The sequence below is a fragment of the Colobus angolensis genome, unplaced genomic scaffold (assembly GCF_000951035.1).
Source record: "Colobus angolensis palliatus isolate OR3802 unplaced genomic scaffold, Cang.pa_1.0 Scaffold90, whole genome shotgun sequence".
Taxonomy (NCBI): domain Eukaryota; kingdom Metazoa; phylum Chordata; class Mammalia; order Primates; family Cercopithecidae; genus Colobus; species Colobus angolensis.
Genome location: NW_012122932.1, coordinates 3593722 through 3615081, shown reverse-complemented (window position 1 = coordinate 3615081; position 21360 = coordinate 3593722). Strand labels below are relative to the sequence as shown.

The following is a 21360-nucleotide window of genomic DNA, read 5'->3' as shown; positions in this document are numbered from 1 at the left end:
AAAAGTGTCTCGCCTACATAATCCTAAAATTGACCAAGGCACAGCTGCTATGTAGCTAATGACCCACAGGTTTAGAATTCCCTCTTAATGTTTTAGATTTAAATTTGTTTATTTTTACCATAATGCACTCTGATTCACTGATTACAAAATATTTCTTTGTAACCATGTATTTATTTATGTATTTATTTTTTGAGACTGGGTCTCCCTCTGACACCCAAGCTGGAGTACGGTGTCTCTATCACGGCTCACTGCAGCCTCGACCTCCCGGGCTCAAGTGATCCTCCCACCTCAGCCTCCCAAGTAGCTGGGATTACAGGCATACACCACCATGCTTGGCTAATTTTTGTATTTTTGGTATAGACAGGGTTTCACCATATTACCCAGGCTGGACTCAAACTCCAGGGCTCAAGCGATCCTCCCTCCTCGGCCTCCCAAAGTGCTAGGACTACAGAGGTAAGCCACTGCGCCTGGTCTTGCCATGTACTTTTATAATATTTTTTTCAGGGTTAGAATATTACTGCATATCCAAAATACGTGATTTTTAAAAATTGGATTCCAGTACATGGAACACTACATTTACATGAGCAAAATAATGTTTTCCCCTTCAAATCACTTTTAATTCACATTGAATGCATTTATAATAAAAAGTACCTAAATATGTTTCTCCAATAAATTTCCCTATAATATGGGTTGTTACTTATACACCTGGCACGCTCTGTGCTGGGCAATGAGATACCCCTGTCTTGCTATCGTGGAGGAAACTGAGAAACTGAGGCCCAGAGATGGGCAGTGATTTGGACTAAGGTCACAGGGGGCATAGAAATACAGTGGTCAGCTGGCTTTTCCTTTTGTTGAGTGTCAGGGCCTCTGGAAAGGGAAGTGATGGGAAAGCCTAGAGTGTAAATGGAGTGGGGCTTAGCCTCCCAGTAGGCTGGGGTTCCCTCCCCTGCCCTGGGGATGAGGTGGATGAGGCATGAGGTCTCCTGGCCTCAGTCCCAGAAGCCCGCGCCCACAAGACCTGAACACCCTTCATCCCCATGCCCTGGACCCACCACAGCAGGGAACCTCCTCCTCGGTGGAGGATGTCTGCAGGTCATCGGCCAGTGGCTTCTTCTTGGAAAAGCTGATGATACGGGTGATCTTGCGGCCTGCGGCCCTGCTCATTGAGCCCTTCAGTTCTGCCAGGCTGCTCTTCTTCCCTTTGCCTGTTGGGGAAATGGGTCAGGGGAGTGGAGGGAGCCCTGAGTCTCACCCATCCTTAGTCTTCCCTGTGGCCTTTTCAGCCTGCACACAGGATGGGCCTGCAGCTCCAGGGATGGCAGGCCAGGTCACATTACCCAGGTCTCCAGAATGATCAGAACCTGCTCTGCCGCTGTGTGCCCATGGCAAGGCCCTGCCCAGTTCCAGCATTCCCCAGCCTGAGCCCCCAGAGGCTCCTACCGTGATCACAGGTCTCCCGGCGGCCAAGGGTAGAACAGTTGTCGCCCATGCCAATGCTGTCAGAATCTGAGGTCTGCTTCTCTTGAGACAGCCTCTGAGGAGGGACACAGACAGTCCCCCATCAGAGGGCACATTCGGAGGTACCCGAATTTCCCTTTATTGGTTCAATCTCCCTCCAACTCCCCCAGCACATGATAATTAGTTAACAAATGTTTGTCAGCAATTATCCTGTGCCTGATACCATACCAGGTATTGGAAAGACAACCATGACTTAGATATGGTTATGTCTTTGGGCAATTCACAGTCCATTTGGGGAGGGAGGCAATTAATTATAACACTTTGAAATGAATGTCTTAGGAATTTGGACTGTATTTGGCAGGTGACAGGAAGCTGGGAAAGTATTTAAGTGGAACACTAATGTAATCCAAATTGGTTTAGGAAGTTACTTCCAGTGGCATTGTGGGGATAGAAAAGAGGGGACAGCCTGTAATCCCAGCACTTTGGGAGGCCGAGACGGGCGGATCACGAGGTCAGGAGATCGAGACCATCCTGGCTAACACGGTGAAACCCCGTCTCTACTAAAACATACGAAAAACTAGCCGGGCGACGTGGCGGGCGCCTGTAGTCCCAGCTACTCGGGAGGCTGAGGCAGGAGAATGGCGTAAGCCCAGGAGGCGGAGCTTGCAGTGAGCTGAGATCCGGCCACTGCACTCCAGCCTGGGCTGCAGAGCGAGACTCCGTCTCAAAAAAAAAAAAAAAAAAAAAAAGAAAAGAGGGGACAAGACTGGAAGCAAAAGAGCCACTTAGGAGAGTGTCATCCTGGTCATGATGAGACTCAATAAGAGCATGAACCAAGATGACAGTGAGGATGGAGAAAAAGAGATGAGCTGGCAGACATTTTCAAAACAGTCATGGTGGGACCTGGTGACCAGCAGGAGTCCATTATGATCCTAACTCGGAGGAGAGGATGGGAAGGCGACACACACCCACACACGCACACACAACATGTCAACAATTTCATTGCCAGCCCAAATTAGTTTTACTCATGACACCAACTCTAGACCATTCATCGATTCATTCATACAAGGTCCATTAAGTGTCTACTAGGTACCATGGGATGTAGAGTGGAAGCAATGATGACTCTCTTACCACTTATTAGCTATGGGAATGTGGGAAAGTGCTTCTGTCTCCCCAAGGCTGGGTTTTCTCACTTGAATTCCACCCACTTCAGAGGGCTGCTGTGAGGGAGCCAGCCCAAGTGAAGGCCCACGGACTGTATCATTTCTTTTTTTTTTTTTTTTTTTTGGGACAAAGTCTTGCTCTGTCGCCTAGGCAGGGGTGCAGTGGCCGGATCTCAGCTCACTGCAAGCTCCGCCTCCTGGGCTTACGCCATTCTCCTGCCTCAGCCTCCCAAGTAGCTGGGACTACAGGCACCCACCACCTCGCCCAGCTAATTTTTTGTATTTTTAGTAGAGACGGGGTTTCACCGTGTTAGCCAGGATGGTCTCGATCTCCTGACCTCGTGATCTGCCCGTCTCGGCCTCCCAAAGTGCTGAGATTACAGGCTTGAGCCACCGCGCCCTGCCCGGACTGTATCATTTCTGACACTTGTATGGTGTGCTGCCATCTTTCTTCAAGAAGCTAAAGTGTGCCAGCCACACTTGGGCCAGGATTAAATGACATCCACCCACTTAAGAAGGTAGAATTACAGAGCTCTGAGGCCCCAAAGCCTTTCCTGCCAAGATCCTCTCAAACCAGGCTCAGGGATGCTTCACCATAAACAACAGGGGACGGAGAGGACAGGCGATCATGTGCACCTCTCAATTTCCAAAGGGCTGGAAACATGACAGCTGTCAGAAAGGGGACAGGACTGTCAAGTATAAAGAATCACCTCTTCAAATGGTGAAACAGAAGCTATGGCTCCATGTGTTCTGCAATGGTGTACAGATGGTAAATTTTTCATCAAGATAGAGCAAATACAAAGAGGTACCGTGAGCACTTTGGAATGAACTCGATGGTGACACTGCAATCACATGATTCTGTGGAGAAGACACCCACCAACATCACGTCCTCACCCTCACTCTCCACCCAAAACACCATCCCCAACATTCTAGTTACCCTCCCTGTGGATGCTCAGCCACAGAAAATCTCAACTCTACCAGCTTGCCTCTTCTTCCTCTCTACACATCCTTCGAACTGCACCACAGCATCGCTGGCAAGTGTGTGCACACACACACTCAAACACTGACACCGTCAACGCTGCTTTCCCTCCGGCCTCACGCATGGCAAAGGCTAAGTGAGGATAGGGTTGAGCTTCTCCTCCTGCATCCACCTGGGCACATCTTCCACTCCTGGTGACTCTGCCTGATCCCATACCTTTGCTTCTGTTCCCTCCCCTTGGCCCACCTTTGCCTCAGTGAAATCTTGCCTACGCCTTAAGACTCAACATAGGTGCCCATCTTCCCTCACCCTTCTCGTCCTTCCAGCCAGTGTGGGCCCCTGTTCCACTCACTGTAGCTTTCTGCGATACTCTAATAGGCTGTGGGCTCTCCTTTCTCTCTGAGCTTAGCCATACTGGCCGTTTTCAGTTCCATGCTTCTTCCTGCTCCTGCGCCTTTTCCCTCTGCTTAGAGTGCCTTTTCCCTCCTCTTCCCTGTTAATTTTTCATCTTCATTTGAAATATCACTTCCTCAGAGAAGCCTTCTTGGGGCGCTGAGGCAGAGGCAGGGCCCCAGGGTACCTGGTACTTTTCCCTCCTAGCATTTACACAGCTTGGCATTTATAAGTCCGTGTGACTATTTGATTCATGTCTACTTCCTACTGGGCTGGAAGTGCTGCGAGGGCAGGGCTTGCACCTGTTTGTGTTTGGACTGCATTTCAATGGCTAGCACAGTTCCTGGGGTGCCCCGGGTACTCACCGAGTACCCGTCAAGCAGGTGCAAGGATCCTGGTCTTGAGAGGAGGGGCAACATGGTCATCAAGAACTAGACCGTCTGGGTTCAAATCCTGGCTATGATTCTTATTTACCATGTGACCTTGGGCAAATCTCTGTCTCAGCTTTCTCCTCTGAAAATGTACCTACCCAAAGAGTTCTTATGCAAATCACCTCAGTTAATACACGTAAAGCATTTAGTACACTGCAGGGCATGCAGTCACAGTCTATAAATACAAGCCTTGATTACATCATGCAAGGCCCGTGTCTGTGGGTCTTAACCCTTCCCCTCGACTGTAATGTCCTTAAGGGGAGGACTTGGGTCCAAGGCCCTTTGTTACCCACAATACCTGGCAATGTGTAGGTACTGGGACATATTTGCCAACAGCCTGACCAACTGGCTAATGCCTGCTTCTCTCATGTTCCAGACAGGCACACTCCTTCTCTTTCTTCTTTCTCTCTCTTTTTTCTTTCTTTTTTTCTGAGACAGGGTCTCACTGTGTTGCCCAGGCTGGAGTGCAGTGCGCAATCATGGCTCACCGCAGCCTCCACCTGCCAGACTCAAGCAATTCTCCTACCTTAGCCTCCTGAGTAGTGGGGACTACAGGCATGTGCCACCACACCTGGATAATAGTTTTGTAATTTTTGTGTTTTAGAGATGAGGTCACTATGTTGTCCAGGCTGGTCTTGAACTCCTGGGCTCAAGTGATGCGCCCGCCTTAGCCTCCCAAAGTGCTGGGATTATACACCCTCCTTTTCTAATTGACAAATTTCAACTTATTTTTCATGGCACGATTGCCACGTGACCTCCTCCCGTCCTGGCAGGTGCGTCGCTCCCTCCTCTGGTTTGTATCGCACTTTGGGCACAGGCACTGGTTTGTTCATGCATTCATGAATTCAGGAGACATTTATTAAGCACCTACTGTTGTGCCAACTCTGTGCTTAGCACCTACAGTTTGGCAGTTGCCTGGCTTTCCCCCCAGTGAGTTCCCCTGGGGTTGAGCCTGTGTTGAGTGGCCACTGCCTGGCCCGGGGAAGACCTAGTGGAGACAGATATACCTTGTCCGGGTCCAACTTGCACAGGAGGACTGGGGATCTGGGCACCTCCACTCCCTCGGCTCCCCCAACTGGCTTGCTCACTTCTCGGATGACCTGTGAAGAGGACACACAGCTGTGAACGGGTGGGCAGGGAAGCTGTTGACGCAAAGGAAGAATGGGGTCTGTGTGGTGAATGCTGCAGAACAGAGGGTCAGGGCCACTGTGGGGAAGAGATGGGCTGACATAGCCGCCTGCACATGCGTGGGGCACATTGGGGCTTATAAAGGCTTTCTCCCATATCTGTCCCCTGGGTTGAAAAGATACAAGGATGGGGACCAAGAGGCTTACTGCTAATTAGTTGTGTGGTCTTGGAAGAGCCACTTCCCTGCTCTGGGCCTCAGTGTCCACATCTGCAACATGGGAATGATCCTAGTCCTCTGCTTTCCTCCTTGGGTTGCCTGAGGACAGTGGGACCACAGATGTGAAGAGTGATGGGAAGCATAAAGCCTCACAAGCGTGAGGGGCCTGCTTCTGTGGCCATGCGCACCTTTATGGCAACCTGTAGGGCAGCTGGAGTTATCACCTCTATCTCGTAAAGGCGTCCACTCACTTGCCAAGGCCACACAGCAATAAGCATGAGATCAGGAAATAATCACAGCCACCATTTGTTGCTCACCTATCTGGTGGCTTTCTGTGGATTATCCCATTTTATCCCTCAGCAGCCTTGTGAGCCCTGAGTTACAGCTTAAGATGACGAGCCTTGCAGAGGGGAAGCCACCTGTTAGGTGCAGCAGAGCCAGAAACTAAATGCAGGCAGTTCAGCTGCCCACTGTTAACCTCTGGGCTAACTGCTGCCCAGGATCAATGTCAAGGCAGGTCTCTTTTAACTCCAGTCTAGGGCTCCATCTGCTGACCCAACCAGTCCATGGAGGGGTACAGGCTTCCCCAGCAGGCAGGTTCTCCCCTTCCTTCCCTCCTGAGACAAAGGGGTAATGAGAAACACCAAATGTTCCATCAGGGGGGCTGGTTATCACAGGAAGGAAGGGGCTGGGTGGGGAGGGAGGTGTTTGGTTTCATTGTTCCAGCAGGAAGATCAGAGGAGGAAGGGATGGTGTCAGAGTGAAGTAGAGGCGGTGCAGGGATGGGGGTCTGCTGTAAAGGAATGTGAGGTGGGGCATCACAGTCATCACGGCAGTAATCACTGACAGTTGCCACACACTCACTGCCTGGCAGGCACTGTGCCGAGTGCTCTCCTGAATCCTTCCAAGGACCATTTCACAGATGAAAAAAACAGGCACAGAGGGGCAAAGTCATTTGCAGAAGGTCACACAACCAGTAAGTACCCCTTAGGCCTGGGGCTTGACTCAAGTGTGGGTGCCACAAAGTCCCCTCTCCCATGTCATCACTATGTCATCCTGCCTATGGCCTTTGGAGGAGACTTACTTCTTAGCTTCAAATTCTGGCTCCAATCACTTTGGTTGTGTGACCTTTGGCAAGTCACATAAGTTCTCAAAGCTGCGTCTTAGTTTCCTCATCTGTGAAAAGGGAACAATAATATTTTGTCCCATTTTCAAGCAGAAATGAGGTCATGTATGTAAAGCTCTTGGCACAATGCATGGCACAAAGTAAGTGCTCATTTTTTGGTAACTCTCATTGTTCCGTGTAGCTGCAGAGGCAAAAGCTGGCCCATGGGTGGTCATTACAAGGATGTACGTTTCAAGGCAAGGAAGGATTTTTCCTTTATTGTTGTTGTAGTTTTAAGAATTCACTAGTCTAATGATGAAATCAGCTTCCTTTGTAGATACTAAGCTTCCAGTTCCAGGAGGTTTACAAGTGCAGCCTGAACAAGCCCACAGTAAGGATTTGGAAAGGGAATTCAAATAACTAGAAGGAATATAGGTCTCCAGCATGAAGTCTGCCTCTTGGATATTATCTGAGGCCCATTTCCATACATAAACCCTAGCCACACACAGGGCACTTGGGCTCAGGCACTGAGCAAGAGGCTCTTCCAGGGACAGGAGCCAGCTCTACTGAGGGCTGGCTTGGGGAAGACAGAAAGGGTGGGAAGGTGGGAAGGTCAGGTGCAGGCCACGCACCTTCAGCCACTCCTCGGCCTGCTCTCGGCTCTGCAATGACAGCACCAAGACCTCGGTAGCCCCCTGGGTGAAACGCAGCTCATGCCTCTTGTGCCGGCTGTCCTTGGGCACGTAGATGACGCTGCAGGTATCCAGTGCCAACCTCAGATGCGGCTGCCGGTCCTTGGAGCTTTTATAACACTGGTCAGGGAGAGAAAGTCATCAGGATCTTCTGAAGTAGAGGGTAGAGGAGAGAGACATCCTCACACAAAGGCTCAGGGGAGGCCCGACCTCCCTTTAGAGGCCTCCTCCCCCCAGCCATGGGCACTGTGCGAGGATAGCTGAAGGGTCCAGGCTGTTCACCCTGGAAAAGAAGCCTGGGAAGAGGCATCTTTGGGCAATTTTCAGTCACAACTACCTATTTGGGAAGAGGCAGACTGTAGCATAATCCTAGGAAGACCAGGTTATCCTAAAGAACCAGAGAAGAAATGGGCTGGCTCAGGAGGAAGCCAGTTAAAAATCTACCTGGCAGGAATTTGGGAGACAGAATTCTAGCAGAGATGGAGGGTTGGCCTTGGGAAGTCAATAGTTTATGAACAATGATTCTCACTTCCCCATCTTTTTTTATGAGTCCAGCATTACTTTCATACCAGAACCTGACAATGACATTACAAAAAGAGAAAATTATACGCTAATTTCTCTCATAACACAATCGCAAAAGCCCGGAACAAAATGCTAGCAAATGGATTCCAGATGTATGTAAAAAGCAACTGCATCAAGACCAAGTGGGGTTTATTCTAGGAATGCAAGAGCAGTTTAACATTCAAAGACCAACTGTATCGTTAACCATATGAACAGAAAAAAAGTCCAAAAATCACATATCTGAATAGAGCTAGAAAAAGTATTTGATAAAATTCAGCATCCATTTAAGCGAACTAAGAATAGAAGGATCTCCTTAATGTAATCATAAGGAACATTTTCATCTACAAACAAACCACAGCAAATGTCACCCTGAATGGTAAATCATTATTATTATTATTTTTAGAGACTGGGTCTTGCTTTATCACCCATGCTGATGTGCAGTGCTGTGATCATAGCTCACTGCAGCTTCAAACTCCTGGGCTCAAGCAACCTTCCTGCCTCAGACTCCTGAGTAGCTGGGACTACAGGTGCATACCACTATGCCTGGCTAAATAAAACAACATTTTGTTTTTTTTGTAGTGATGGAGCCTTGCTTTGTTGCCCAGGCTGATTTTGAACTCCTAGCTTCAAGTGATCCTCCTGCCTCAGCCTCCCAAAGTGCTGGGATTACAGGCATGAGTCACCATACCCAGCCTTAACAGTGACTTCCCTTTTGAGCTCTAGACTGAGACAAGGACGCCTGCTCTCCCACTTCTGTTTGCATTGTGCTTGAGGTCCTAGCTAGTGCAACGTGTGGAGAAAAATATAGAAGGGGTACGACTGGAAAGAGGTTTGTCATGTCCCTTGGACTAGTGCCGCCCTGGAGTGAGAAAAGGTCATGTTTCAGACGCATTCGTGTTGGGCAAGGCTTGTCAACAGATTTCTGGGGAGAGAAGCTATTCTTTTTCTGAAATTATGTTTATCCTCTTACTTTGTAGTTAAAGGTGCTCTTTCTTTTATGAAATGATAGGCTGAGAGATGGCAAATATAAAAGAAACCCTTCTTAAAAAAAGCAAGTAATAGAACAATTGAGTTTTGTAGGGGATTCGTTTTATAAAAGACAGATGTATGGAAATGAGGGTGGAAATGTGTACACTAAAGCTTAATAGTGGTTATCTCTTGGTCAGTGAAATTATTGATGTTTGGTCAATAGTTCTTTTTAAATCACTTTTCGTCTGTTTTTCTCTAGTTTATAAATAAGCACATTTACTTGCATAATGAAAAACAACAAAAATTTAAAAGTGGTAATTCTTTTTTTTTGACAAAACAAAAACATGGTAAAGCCTATATCAGGTCTTTTTTTTTGGTTTTTGAGATGGAGTTTCACACCGTTGCCCAAGTTGGCACAATCTCGGCTCACTGCAACCTCAGCCTTCTGGTTTCAAGTGATTCTCCTGACTCAGCCTCCCAAGTAGCCGGGACTACAAGCACACACTACCACACCTGGCTAATTTTTTTGTATTTTTAGTAGAGATGGGGTTTCACCATGTTGGCCAGGCTGGTCTCGAACTCCTGACCTCAAGTGATCCACCTGCCTTGGCCTCCAAAAGTGCTGGGATTACAGGTGTGAGCAACCGTGCCCAGCCCAGGTCTTTAAATTAGAGAGACAGAGAGAGAGACAGAGAGTGTGTATGTGTGTGTGTGTGTGTGTGTGTTTAAATTCTGCTCCAGTGGGGAAAGTCGTGATCTTGGGAGCATGGGGGCTTTGAGCTTCTGTGCACCAAGTCATTTCGGGTATGCCCAAGGCAGACATATCCACATGTATGTAGAGACACACCCACATGCAAGTCCATGTGAGGCCAAGGCACACGGTTGCTGCTAGACCACTCACCAGGAGCTGGTCCTCCCTGATGACCGTCAGCTGCTTGGCCCACTGCCCGAAACGCTTTTTCCGCAGCAGGAAGGCACATATCCTGCATTCCCTCACCAGGTGCATGGAGGCCTCCTCTGAGGGCCACTGGTGTCGGGGCTGCGGGCTCTTCCCTTCCTCCTCCTCCTCATCGTAGGACTCATAGGAGCTGCTCATTGCGTCAGAGTCATTATCTGCAGGCGTCATGGGAAAGGATCTGTCACTGTGCCATTCTGGGGAAGCACCTTCTCACCCCTCTGCAGCCATCCCCGCACTGGGGCCTGAGGCTAGGAAGGCATGGGCATAAGGCATGACACTGGTAATGACTAAGGCCTCCACTTTTTTTTTTTTTTTGAGATGGAGTCTTGCTCTGTCACCCAGGCTGGACTGCAGTGGTGTGATCTCAGCTTACTGCAACCTCTGCCTTACTGCAACCTCCGCCTCCCGAGTTCAAGTGATTCTCCTATCTCAGCCTCCCAGGTAGCTGGGATTACAGGCATCCACCACCACACCTGGCTAACTTTTGTATTTTTAGTAGAGATGGGGTTTCACCATGTTGGCCAGGCTGGTCTCCAACTCCTGACCTCAGGTGATCCACCTGCCTTGGCCTCCCAAAGTGCTAGGATTACAGGTGTGAGCCATGCCTGGCTGGCCCCTACTTTTGCATTTTGTTGTACTGATTTATCCCTTGCTTTGCGATCTTGGTTACTTCCCTTCTCAGAACTTCAGGGTCCTCATCAGTAAAATGATCATAATAAACGAGATACCCAATTCAGCCGGCTATTTGAAGACCAACGAATGGACAGTGTTTAGCCAAGTGTTTGGCACCCAATAAATGCTCAATAAATTATGCTATTGTCATTACCCCTTCATCTTGACATCTGTTGTCTTTCATTATTTTCATGATAACCCAGCAATCTCCATTTTATAGATAAGGAAACTTGAGGCTCAGCGAAAAGAAATTACTCACCTAAGATCAGTTATCAAAAATCAGGGAAAGGGTTCGATCCAAGCCTCCTGACTCATTCCAGCGGTCCTTCCACTGAGTGCTGGGGTCACCCAAAACAAGGGCTTTGGGGCCTCTCTGGTGACCATGGTCTGGGTGAGGGGCTGGTGGGCACACGCATGCTAACAGCCAGGGCAAGGGCAGAAGCCCTGCCCAGCATCTTGACGCCCACCTGGTACTTACAGGAGCTCTTAAGCTCGCCGTTCACTCTGGTTGCAGGGTAGCTGCTGTCTGCGTCCTCATAGTAGCCATCCACAATCGAGTGCGAGGGGCTGCAGCCATCTGTGGGTTGTCAGAAAGAGCTGCACTTTGGAGAAATACAGGCAGACTCCAGGGGCCAGGACTGAGGGAGACCCTGACACCCCTACTCCTCCTCAGGGAAGAGACAGCAGGCACTCTGAGCAGCTCTGGGCCAGGGTGTGGGGCCTCCTCTCTGCATCTCATCTGTTCTAGCTCCCCACAGTCCCTCTGCTCCTGTCACCAGAAACTGCCCTGCTGGGCTGTCATGTCTCCCGGCCCATATTCGTGCTGTTCCCTGTGCTCTCTCTCTTCTGCCAGAGGACTTCTCATCCATCAAGACCCAGATCAAAGAGCTTTCCTCTGACTTCCTTAGGCAGGGAGTGGTCAGCTCCTCCTCAATGACGCCAGAGTATTGCATGTGTGCATGGTGTGTGTGTGTGTGTTGGTCACAGCTCTGATTTTTGTACTGCAGGGAGCAATGTACCAGCTGCCTGGGCTAAGACCTCCCTCCCTGCTCTGCCTTCTCATCTTCTTCCACCTCAGCCCTTCCTCTCACTTCCTTCTAAACCTCTGGGACTGCAAAGGAAGAATTGAACTAGAGGAGATAATAATATTGTGCATAATAGTGACTACAACTGCCTGTGAAGATTTTCACAACACCTTCCCATTTGGAGCTGGGAGGTAGTACAGTGCAGTGCTGGTGTTAGTGCGATGTCTCAAACTGTATTCTGTATCAGAATCATCTGGGAGTTGTTTGAAAATGCAGATCCCTGCGCTGTATCTCCAGAGATTCTGGTTCATTGGAGTGGGCTGGGCTGAGGAATCTGCATTAAAAAATGACTATTTAATAGGAAAATTCTAAACATCCATAAAAGTAGAAAATATATTGGACTCCAATGAGTTGGGAAAAATTTATTCAATAATTTAAAAAAAATGTTATTTTGATACAGGCAGTCCCTGGAACATACTTTGAGTTCAGATGGTTAAGAGCATGTGCTTTGGGATCAATCAGAGTTGAGTTCAAGTCCTACCTCTATCATTTACTGAGTGACCTCGAAAAGAAAAGTCTCTGCATTTCAGATTCTTGATCTGGAAAGTGACATGAGCAATTCCCACCTTGGCTTAGTGATACAATGCATGTGAATTCTTAGGCCAGTGCCTGGCACACACAATATGCTAAACGAGTGCCAGCTGTTATTACCGTGATTGTCTCCTTTGATTCCCACAAGGCAGGGAGGTAGAGATCAGCCCCATTTTACAGACAAGGAAACAAGCCACACACAGTTTGCTGGTGACAGAGCCTGGATCAGAACTGGGGGTGCCGGCTCAGGGGATGGTGCACATCCCCCCTCCAGGAAGCCTTCCTTCACCCAGTCCAACTCACTCTCACAGCACACTGCTCTTCAGAATGCTGCTCTGGGCTCCTAGCCCCTCCTGTGCATCTGTTTCCTGAAGACAGCAGCGCTGACATTCCCGGTGATAGGGACACCCAGTTCTATCTCCCAAGTGAGGCTCGGAGGCCGCCTTTCCAGCAGGCACTCTGAGGCCTCAGACACTGGACATCTCCTGGGAGGTGAACAGGGGTGTTCGCCAGTGTCAGAGGTGTGAAGTGGGGAAGGGTGAGGGGGCATGGGGCACAGTAATCAGGCACCTGGCAGGGCTGGACGCTGTGTGCGAGAGGAAGGATACTCCCTGATGGGCTTGGCGTGCTTTCCCTGGACAAAGTTCCCAGCCCTTCCTGAAGCCCTCCCTTTCCTTCTACCCAGGATTCCAGCAGCTTCTGGGAGGTGTCTTCTCTGCCCTGTCTGAGAGGGAAGTGAGCTCCCTGGGGAGGTGAAGGAGCCCCATCTAGCCAATAGGCTTGACCTGGGATTGAAGGCCCAGCAGCACTTTGTTCCCTGCCCTTGAATGTATAAAATAAAGTTGGCTGTTTTACATCCCAACAGCTGTCTGCGATAACACAGAACCTGAGACTATCAAGGCTGAAGAGGGCTGTGGATTACCTGGTCCAAGCACCATAGCCAAAAGGTGCAATTGGCCCAAGATCCATCAGCTGAGGAATGAATAAGCACAATGTGGTCTATCCCTATGATGGGATAGTGTTCAGCCATAGAAAGGAAAGAAGTTCTGAGGCATGCTACAACATGGATGAACCTAGAAAACACGCTAAGTGAAAGAAGCCAGACTCAAAAGGCCACAGATTATATGATTCCATTTATGTGAAATGTCCAGAATAGGCAAATCCATATGGACAGAAAGTGAATTGGTGGTTAGCAGGGGCTGGGGTGGGGAATGGGGAGTGACTGCTTAGTGGCATGGGCTTCCTTCTGTGGTGATGACAATGTTTGGGGACTAGATAGTAGTGATGGCTGCGAACACTGTGAATGTACTGAATGTACTAAATGTCACTTGTTGGACAGTTTGAAATGGTGGAGATGGTTAATCTTATGTGTATTTTACCACAAAAAAAAATTCAACCATGGTAACAAGCACAAACAGTAATACAAAAGAGTACGAATGAAAAAATATGTTCCCTTCACCCATATTTCTATTAATTTCCCGCAGGAAAATCCTATTAATAGTTCCTTGCATATCCTTGAAAAATTGTTAAAACGGATGCATGCATGTATGTATACGTGTGTGTGTGTGTACACCCTATTTAAAAAAACAAATGGAATTGTACGCACTATTTTGTGTTTGATGTTTTCAATGACATAATAAAACCGATCTGTCTGTTTATCGACCCGAAATCATTTTAGAAACCTGATGATTTTTTGGTGGTTGGAGAACATTCTGCTGTGCTGCTCAATGACAGAGGAGCATCACACAAACAGTATCTTATACAAATTCAACTACTCATGCTGAGTGATCCAAACATTAGGATATAGTTTCTTATATGTAACATTAAGTCCTTTTACCCAAACAAGTGACTTCATCTGATCTTCACTCAAAAGAACGTCCATGTGTTGCAATGCTGGAGGACACCGATGAAAAGACAAAGACTCTCCTTTATGGCCCATTTAAGAGATTTTCAGTGGTAACCTGTTCCAGTGCCCGCTAAATTATTTTACTGCACCCACCTACTAGTGAAAAGAGATACATATATTTATGTGTATTTTTGTATGTTATATGGGTACATATAAACTTTTTTTTACAAATATGCTATTATCAGATTATAAATACTACAAAACATTCACATGGAATTTGTTAAAAGATGTGTTGAACTAAATAGAAGTAAAGCTTCTGATATTTCTCTCTACATCATCTTATGAACCCCTGGGTACCCCCACTCTACTCTGACAACCTCTGGTTTGGACCGTGTGCTTTTTATTTTATGCATTCACTCGATAATAACCTAACCCACCTGTAGGATGTGAGTCTACTGAAACAATCTCACCACCCGCTCGAGAGGAGCACTTGGGTTAGCAGTTTTAGTAGGGGGAACAGTATAGTGGTGGTCATCTGTGTAGCTGCCTCCTAGCACACCGACACGGCGTGTCTGGTTCCTCTTTCTTGTTTTAAGGGTGGAAGAACAGAGATCCAGAGGGCAAGGGGATTTTCCAAGGCCACACAGATCTGGGACTAGAACCTAAGTCCCTAGCCCCTGGGGCCACACACACTGGTCCACCCAGGCTGTCACCGAAGAGGCCAGGTGCCCAGGGTAGCTTCTCCTCAGTCAATGGTGACACGGTTGGGAGGGTGACAGGCTTGCACTTCCAGCTCCCGCAGGACACAGAGGAGCTGAGATTTGGCTTCTCAGGGAGGGGAAGTCCCCAGCCCCACCAAGGGGACCAGAACTTACTGTGGGAACTGATGTACTCAGGTGACTTGCCGGGTCCCAGAGGAAGGGCCTCTTCATAGTAGTCCTCAGGGGGAGGTTTGTTGGGGAGTGGTGGAGGCAGGTTGGCTGCCTGCAAGGAGACAAAAAAGAGGGCTAGGGGAGTGGAGTAGGGTGGGGAGAGGGAGGCTGAGGGAGAGGGAGGCAGGAGCTCGTGGAAGGCAGGAGGCAGTGTGGATGTGAAGCCATACCTTTTAATAGAGCCACAGAGCTGGCAAAACTTGCGGGCATATTTATCCAGTGCTTCTTACCCCAATTTTTTAAATCATCAGGGTTCCCCTGGAATGTCTGCAAGTTTTGTGGACTGCCAAACAGCAGTAGTCATACTTTTTACTGAGCACATACAAAATTACCAGAAGCTACTGTGAGTTCTGCACTGCTTTGTAACCATGTCTACACACACACGTGCAGTAGGACAAGGAAGCGTGAGGCCTGTTCTTTAGTGAGGCAGGACCACCTGCAGCTGAGTGCTGAGCCACTGGGCCAGGGGAACCATGGCTTTACAGCTAAGTTTTGCCACGTGTGAGTTGTGGGACATGGGTCATATCACTCATTCTCTCTGAGCCTCAGTTTCCTCATCTGTAAAATGGGCATAACAATCGTGCCAGCCTCATTCAGTTGCTGTCAGCATGTAAAGGACATAGTAAGTTGTTAGTGACTGGTACCATTGCTAGTGATGGTTCATAATTCATGACAATGAATTATGCAGCTGACAGATAAAGCTTGTTGTGATTATGAGCCCCTTGCTCTAATTCCATGGCCCCAAGGTTGGGCATCCTACATCTGGTCCAGTCTTTCATTCTGTAGGTGACAAACTCAGGCTCAGAGAAGAGAAGCAACTCGCCCAAGGCTACACAGCAGAGCCATGGGGGCGGGCAGAGGTCACCCAACTCCTGGTCTGGAGCTTTTCCCACAGCCCGGCTTATGTTATGCAATCAGAGGTTGGGGTGGTGACGTCCTTCGGGCCTGAAGGCACAGATAAGTTCACCACATTCTCCCTGCTCAGCACAAACACAGTGACTTCCCAGTCAGGAAGGTGGCAAAATAAAAAATAAAAATAAAATTAAATAACGAAAAAAACAGAGCGAGCACATCACGGGCCATTGAAATACGGTGCTGCCTGTGCCCTCACCCACAACCCGAGAGACAACAGGGTCCAGAACCGCCAGGAGGGCACCCAGAGTGAAGGGGAGAGCTTCCCCTGCCTCCTCCAGAGGGACAGAGGCTCTGAGGTGTGGGAACCCAGGCCATGACTCACGTTTCTCAGGCATGGGCTCTTGGCTGGCTCAGGGCTGGCTCCTTTGCTGGGCTCCCCATCATCCTCTGGCATGTCCCGAAGGTCACTCAGGTCACAGTCTACAGAGGGACAGACCATGGGGCAAAGAAAGCCGAGGATGAGCAGCACAGCCCTGGGGAAGAGGGCTGGATTCGGGGTCACGAGGCTTGAGTGTGAGGTCAGGCTCCACCACCCCTCCATTAGTAACCCTAAGCAAATGACTTACGACTCTGAAACTCATCTGTACGCTGGCGGCAATGATGCCTGCCTTGTCTGTTTTCCAGGATTGTAGAGAGGATCAAATAAAATCACACTTGTTTTGGTACTCTGGAAATCTTTGAGCATTATGTTATAAAGGCACAGTGTGCTCCCTAAGTCTATGAGTCCCCAAAACTCTCTCACCGAGACCTGCAGCTTTCTTTCTGTGTTGAACAGGGCTGGCTTCCCTCAGGATAGGGCTAGGTCGGCAGGTACTGTGCATGCACCCGGCTCAGCTGCTCCCATGCCCATGGCAGCCACGCAAGCTCTCATTTCTGCTGAGCCACTGCACCGCTCAGCTCAGTGTCTCAAGTGGCAATCACCTGGGCACGGCCAGCGAGGAAACACCCTAACGTGTCACGCCTTCTTTGGACTGCATGGTCATCCCTACCATTCCTCGAATCTCTGAGCTCAATTCCTATTCCTAGGCAGACTTTGATTAGACTTTCAGAGCTGGCAGAGCCCACAGGGGCCAAGGACTTGCCCAAAGCGACTTAATGATGCGACGTTAGAGCCAGGCCCAGTCCAGTCAGGGGACCCTTCTGCACACACAGGGAGAAAGGGATGGCTCCGTAGCTGAGGCTGGGAGAGGGTCACTTACCAAATTCTTCAAAGAGGGACTCCACGAAGCTGGGCCCCGAATGGAGGTCTGCTGTGTTCACATACAGGTAGGAGACCTCCTTTGCTGTGAGGAAGAAGAGGGACACGCCAGCTGTGAAGGAGGAGGGACAGGGTCTCCCCTGCCCCACTCATACTTCTAGCCCACATGGGACACAGTGCTCACTTTGCAAAGCGCATTCACGTCCTAAATTATTTCACTGGGTTTCGAAGTTTGTTTTAGTTTGTACACTGTTATTGACGATCTCTTTCTCCAGGGAAAAGGATGCCCAGAAGCCCAGAATGGAAACAGATTACTGGGGCTGTCGGGCATATGCTAGGGTGTGTGCGTGCCATGTGTCGGGTGTGGTGGGTGTGTGGGGGGCATGGGAGCACGTTGACTTGTGTGAGGGGCTGGGTGTGTGTGTTGTAGGTCAGTGTGGGGGGTATGTGGGGGTGTGTGTTCTGTGTGTGAGTGTTGTGTGTGTGTGTGGAGGGTGGGGGTGAAGGAGTACAAAGAGCACAGCCAGGGCTGTCGGTGGGGAGATGGGGCCCCAGTGGACAAGGACATTGGGCAAGAGCTTGCATGGAATGCACTGGACGCTGTGTCCAGGGCTTAGCCTTCCTCCTGTGGCAGCCCCTGGGGATGGGGGTGGGGCAGAGGGTTCCTGCATGTTCTTGAGTCAGGTGAAGGGAGGTTTTGTTGTCCTACATAAGTGGAGCTCCTCCAGGCAGGCTGCCGGCGGCTGACCTGGAAGGGGCTGCAGGCTCTGCAGGATGGAGGCCACGGCCATCTTCTTCTCCAGGGTGGTATCGCTGAGGTACTCGTGGTCCAGAAGGCTGAGCAACCCGGTCAGCTCTGGGAGCAGCTGCTCCAGCACTGCGGAGGAAGGCGGACAGGCACAGTCACAGCTGCACAGTCACAGCACATTTGGGTGGCAGGGGTCAGAGGGCAGGTCCGGGTGTGCTAGCAGACCCAGGGGCTCTCAGCTGTCCCAGCCCTGCCACCCAGCTCCCGCGGGAGGGTCCTGCTCAGGTAGTCCTGTGGTGTTCCTCCGGGTCTCCCCACTCTACCTCAGATGGCCTTCGCCCAAGGACTGGACCTTCCTGGGCTCACCTGGCAACCCTGAGCTCAGGCAACCCCGAGCAAGGGCTCTCAGGCCTCCCTCTGCCCCAGATTGCCCTCTGCTTTGCTTGACCAGGGTCCTTTCTCACTGCAGCTCGAAGCTCAGCACAGGTCTCAGGCTGGAGCTCCTGGCCATCCAGGACAGAGGCAGGAAAGAGAGCCTTCCTGTCCCATCAGTTCATGTGCTTCAATCTCTGGAAACTTCTGTTTCCGGTGCCTCAGCCACAGCCAAACTAAACATTAACTCTTCTCACTCCATGTTATCAGTGCCATTCTTTCTTTCCACGTGACACCAATGCTTCTCAAACTTGAGTGTGTGTAAGAATTACCTGGGGATCTTGTCAAAATGCAAATTCTGATTCAGGAGGTGCGGGGTGGGATCCGACATTCTGTACTTCTGATCCGCACCCAGCTGCAGCTGATGCTGGTGGTCCTGGACCATATGAGTTGCAAGATCCTAGAGCACAGAGTCCTTTAAGGACTTCAGTGTGCCAAGACCATGATGTCACTGATGTCTCCCTGCCCCAAAAGGTAACTTGGGACTTGGTTTGCCTTAGAGCCAAAGACCAGCTTCATCACAGTAGTACTGTCCTGCTTTGCAATCCACTAAGCACAAAAGCGTGATAACAGAAGCTAACCTGTGCTGAACAATCATTATCAGTTGTGTTCAGCCCTTTTACATTTTATTGTCTCATTTAAATCTTATATCAAGCATTTTATTATCTCCATTATATGGAGGATGAAACTAAAGCTTCAGGAGGTTAAATATCTTCTCCAGGATCACACAGCTGGCAGAGCCTAGAGTGAAGCTGCTTTCTTCATTCTCTTCTTTTAACCACAGAGATATATTGACTCACAGTATTTTCTTTGCTCCTACGCACAAGTGTTGAGGTAGGTCCCATGATCACCCCTACCTTTTAGATGAAGACACTAAGGCTCAGAGAAGATAACTAACTTGCTTGAAGTTGCACAGAGGCAAGAAGAAAAGCCAGGACTTCAGCTCCAGCCATGACTCCTAACTCCATGTGCTGTTCCCCACCCTGGGCCCTCCTGAGGGAACAGGAGACACTGACCTGGAGCTGCAGGGCCTGGAGGTGTAGGAGGAGATACAGCATCACGCAGAAGAGAACAGGTCCTGGAGCCAGATTGCCTGGGTTCAAATTCAGGCTCTATCATTCATTAGCAAAATACTTAACCCGTGGGTGACTCAGTTTCCTCCTTTAAAGAGGGGATAATAACAGAACCTGCCTCATAGGGTGGCTGTGAGAATTAATGACACCAGGCATGCAAAGGGCCTTGTCCAGCACAGAGTGAATGCTCACCACAAGTCAGCTATTCTTGCTGTCACTGAAGAATTTACTACACTGATCTGTGCTGATCCCTGAGCACCTGCCTCCCTCAGCAGGCTGTGAGGCTCTAGCAGGCGTGGACTGGACTGTGAATCTCTGCTTCCTTACCATCTGGTCTGGGGCCTGCTCAGTGTGAGTGCTCTTCATGTGTCTGACAAGAGAGGAATGAACAGATGACCACACTAGGACCTTCTTTTAAATATAAATCTTATGTATAGATAGTGACTCTTGTTAGGAAAACATGATGCTGCAGTCTGTGACAAAATCCATCATCACCCCAAACTCGTTGACAATGAGCTGAAGGCTGATATGGACAGCTCCTATCTCATGTGCATTCTCAGCTGCTTGGCACTGAGGGAGGGGCTTTCTGCGCGTGTTTCCATCCAATCCCCAGGGCACATCTGTGGGCAGTCCTATTGGGATGCCTAATTTTTCCGAAGATGATACTAAGGCTGTGGCAGCTATGGGATGGTGGCACAGCTTGAGAGGTAGAGCCAGACTGATTCCAAGTCTGTGTGATCCCTAGAGATCAGAGTGGCATAGCTCTGGGGGGTGAAAGGTGCCTGAAGATCCTGCTGCCTCCGGGGCCTGAGCCCCCACCATATCACATAAACATGGGTTCTGGATGGACATGTTTCCCTCTTTAAAGCAGGTAATCATTTAAAATCATTTTAGCCAAATTTTAGCTGTTTTCAAATAAATCTTTTCAAATGGAGTAACAAACCCCTCTGGCACCCTCAACAGACACACTGAGATGGCTTGGCTGTGTCCCCACCCAAATCTCATCTTGAATTGTAGCTCCCAGAATCCCCACGTATCATGGGAGGGACCCAGTGGGAGGTAACTGAATCATGGCCGGGGTGGGGGAGTTACCCCTGTGCTGCTGTTCTTGTGACAGTGAGTGAGTTCTCATGAGACCGGATGGTTTTATACGGGGCTTTCCCCCTTTTTTCTTGGCACCTCTCCTTGTTGCCACCATGTGAAGAAGGATGTGTTTGCTTCCCCTTCTGCCATGATTGTAAGTTTTCTGAGGCCTCCCCAGCCATGATGAACTGCGAGTCAATTAAGCCTCTTTCCTTTATAAATTGCCCAGTCTCGGGTATGTCTTTATTAGCAGCGTGAGAACAGACTAATACACTAAATGTTGATTAACTCAATTCCAAAACATTTACTGAGTACTAATTATGTGTCAGCCTGGCCCCTGGGCGGGGCTTAGAAAAAATGAATAAGAGATTGTTCCAATTGTCCCAATGCGCATTCTCTCTCACTCTCAAACATGCACACATGCGAACTTTCTCTTAGGAAATTACTCACAAGGGAGGCCATGGAAGATGCAAGAAGGCAGCGGCAGGTGGACTGGGAGCCCTCCTGTGGCCTGCAGCCACGACTCACATTCAAAAGCACATGATACTTCTCTGCTCTCCCACAGGATGTTAGGGCTCAGGGGTGCCCTGGGCTGTTTATCCCTATACCGGTCATTCTGAAACTTTTTGGTATCGGGGTCCTTTTACACTTTTAAAAATTATTGGGCCAGGCGTGTTGGCTCACACCTGTAATCTCAGCATTTTGGGAGGACGAGGTGGGCGAATCACTTGAGCTGAGGAATTTGAGACTAGACTGGGCAACAAGGTGAAATCCCATCTACAAAAGTATAC

At 49.3% G+C, this 21360-nt stretch overlaps 1 protein-coding gene across 2 annotated transcripts in view; it reads right to left on the bottom strand.

The window, feature by feature from the left end:
- The window catches only part of AFAP1L1 (actin filament associated protein 1-like 1), a 41588-nt gene extending 23353 nt beyond the window's left edge, over positions 1-18235 (bottom strand). For both annotated transcript variants that reach the window (XM_011931525.1, XM_011931526.1), the window contains exons 1-10: positions 17982-18235; positions 17235-17318; positions 16358-16455; positions 15064-15172; positions 11205-11303; positions 9998-10209; positions 7507-7686; positions 5432-5524; positions 1441-1534; positions 1053-1205 (exon numbers count right to left, since the gene is read on the bottom strand). In XM_011931525.1, the coding sequence (XP_011786915.1) occupies positions 1053-1205; positions 1441-1534; positions 5432-5524; positions 7507-7686; positions 9998-10209; positions 11205-11303; positions 15064-15172; positions 16358-16455; positions 17235-17318; positions 17982-18024 (1165 nt within the window). In that variant the 5' untranslated portion in view covers positions 18025-18235. The remainder of the gene's footprint in view (positions 1-1052; positions 1206-1440; positions 1535-5431; positions 5525-7506; positions 7687-9997; positions 10210-11204; positions 11304-15063; positions 15173-16357; positions 16456-17234; positions 17319-17981) is intronic.
- Between the last annotated feature and the right edge of the window lie 3125 nt (positions 18236-21360).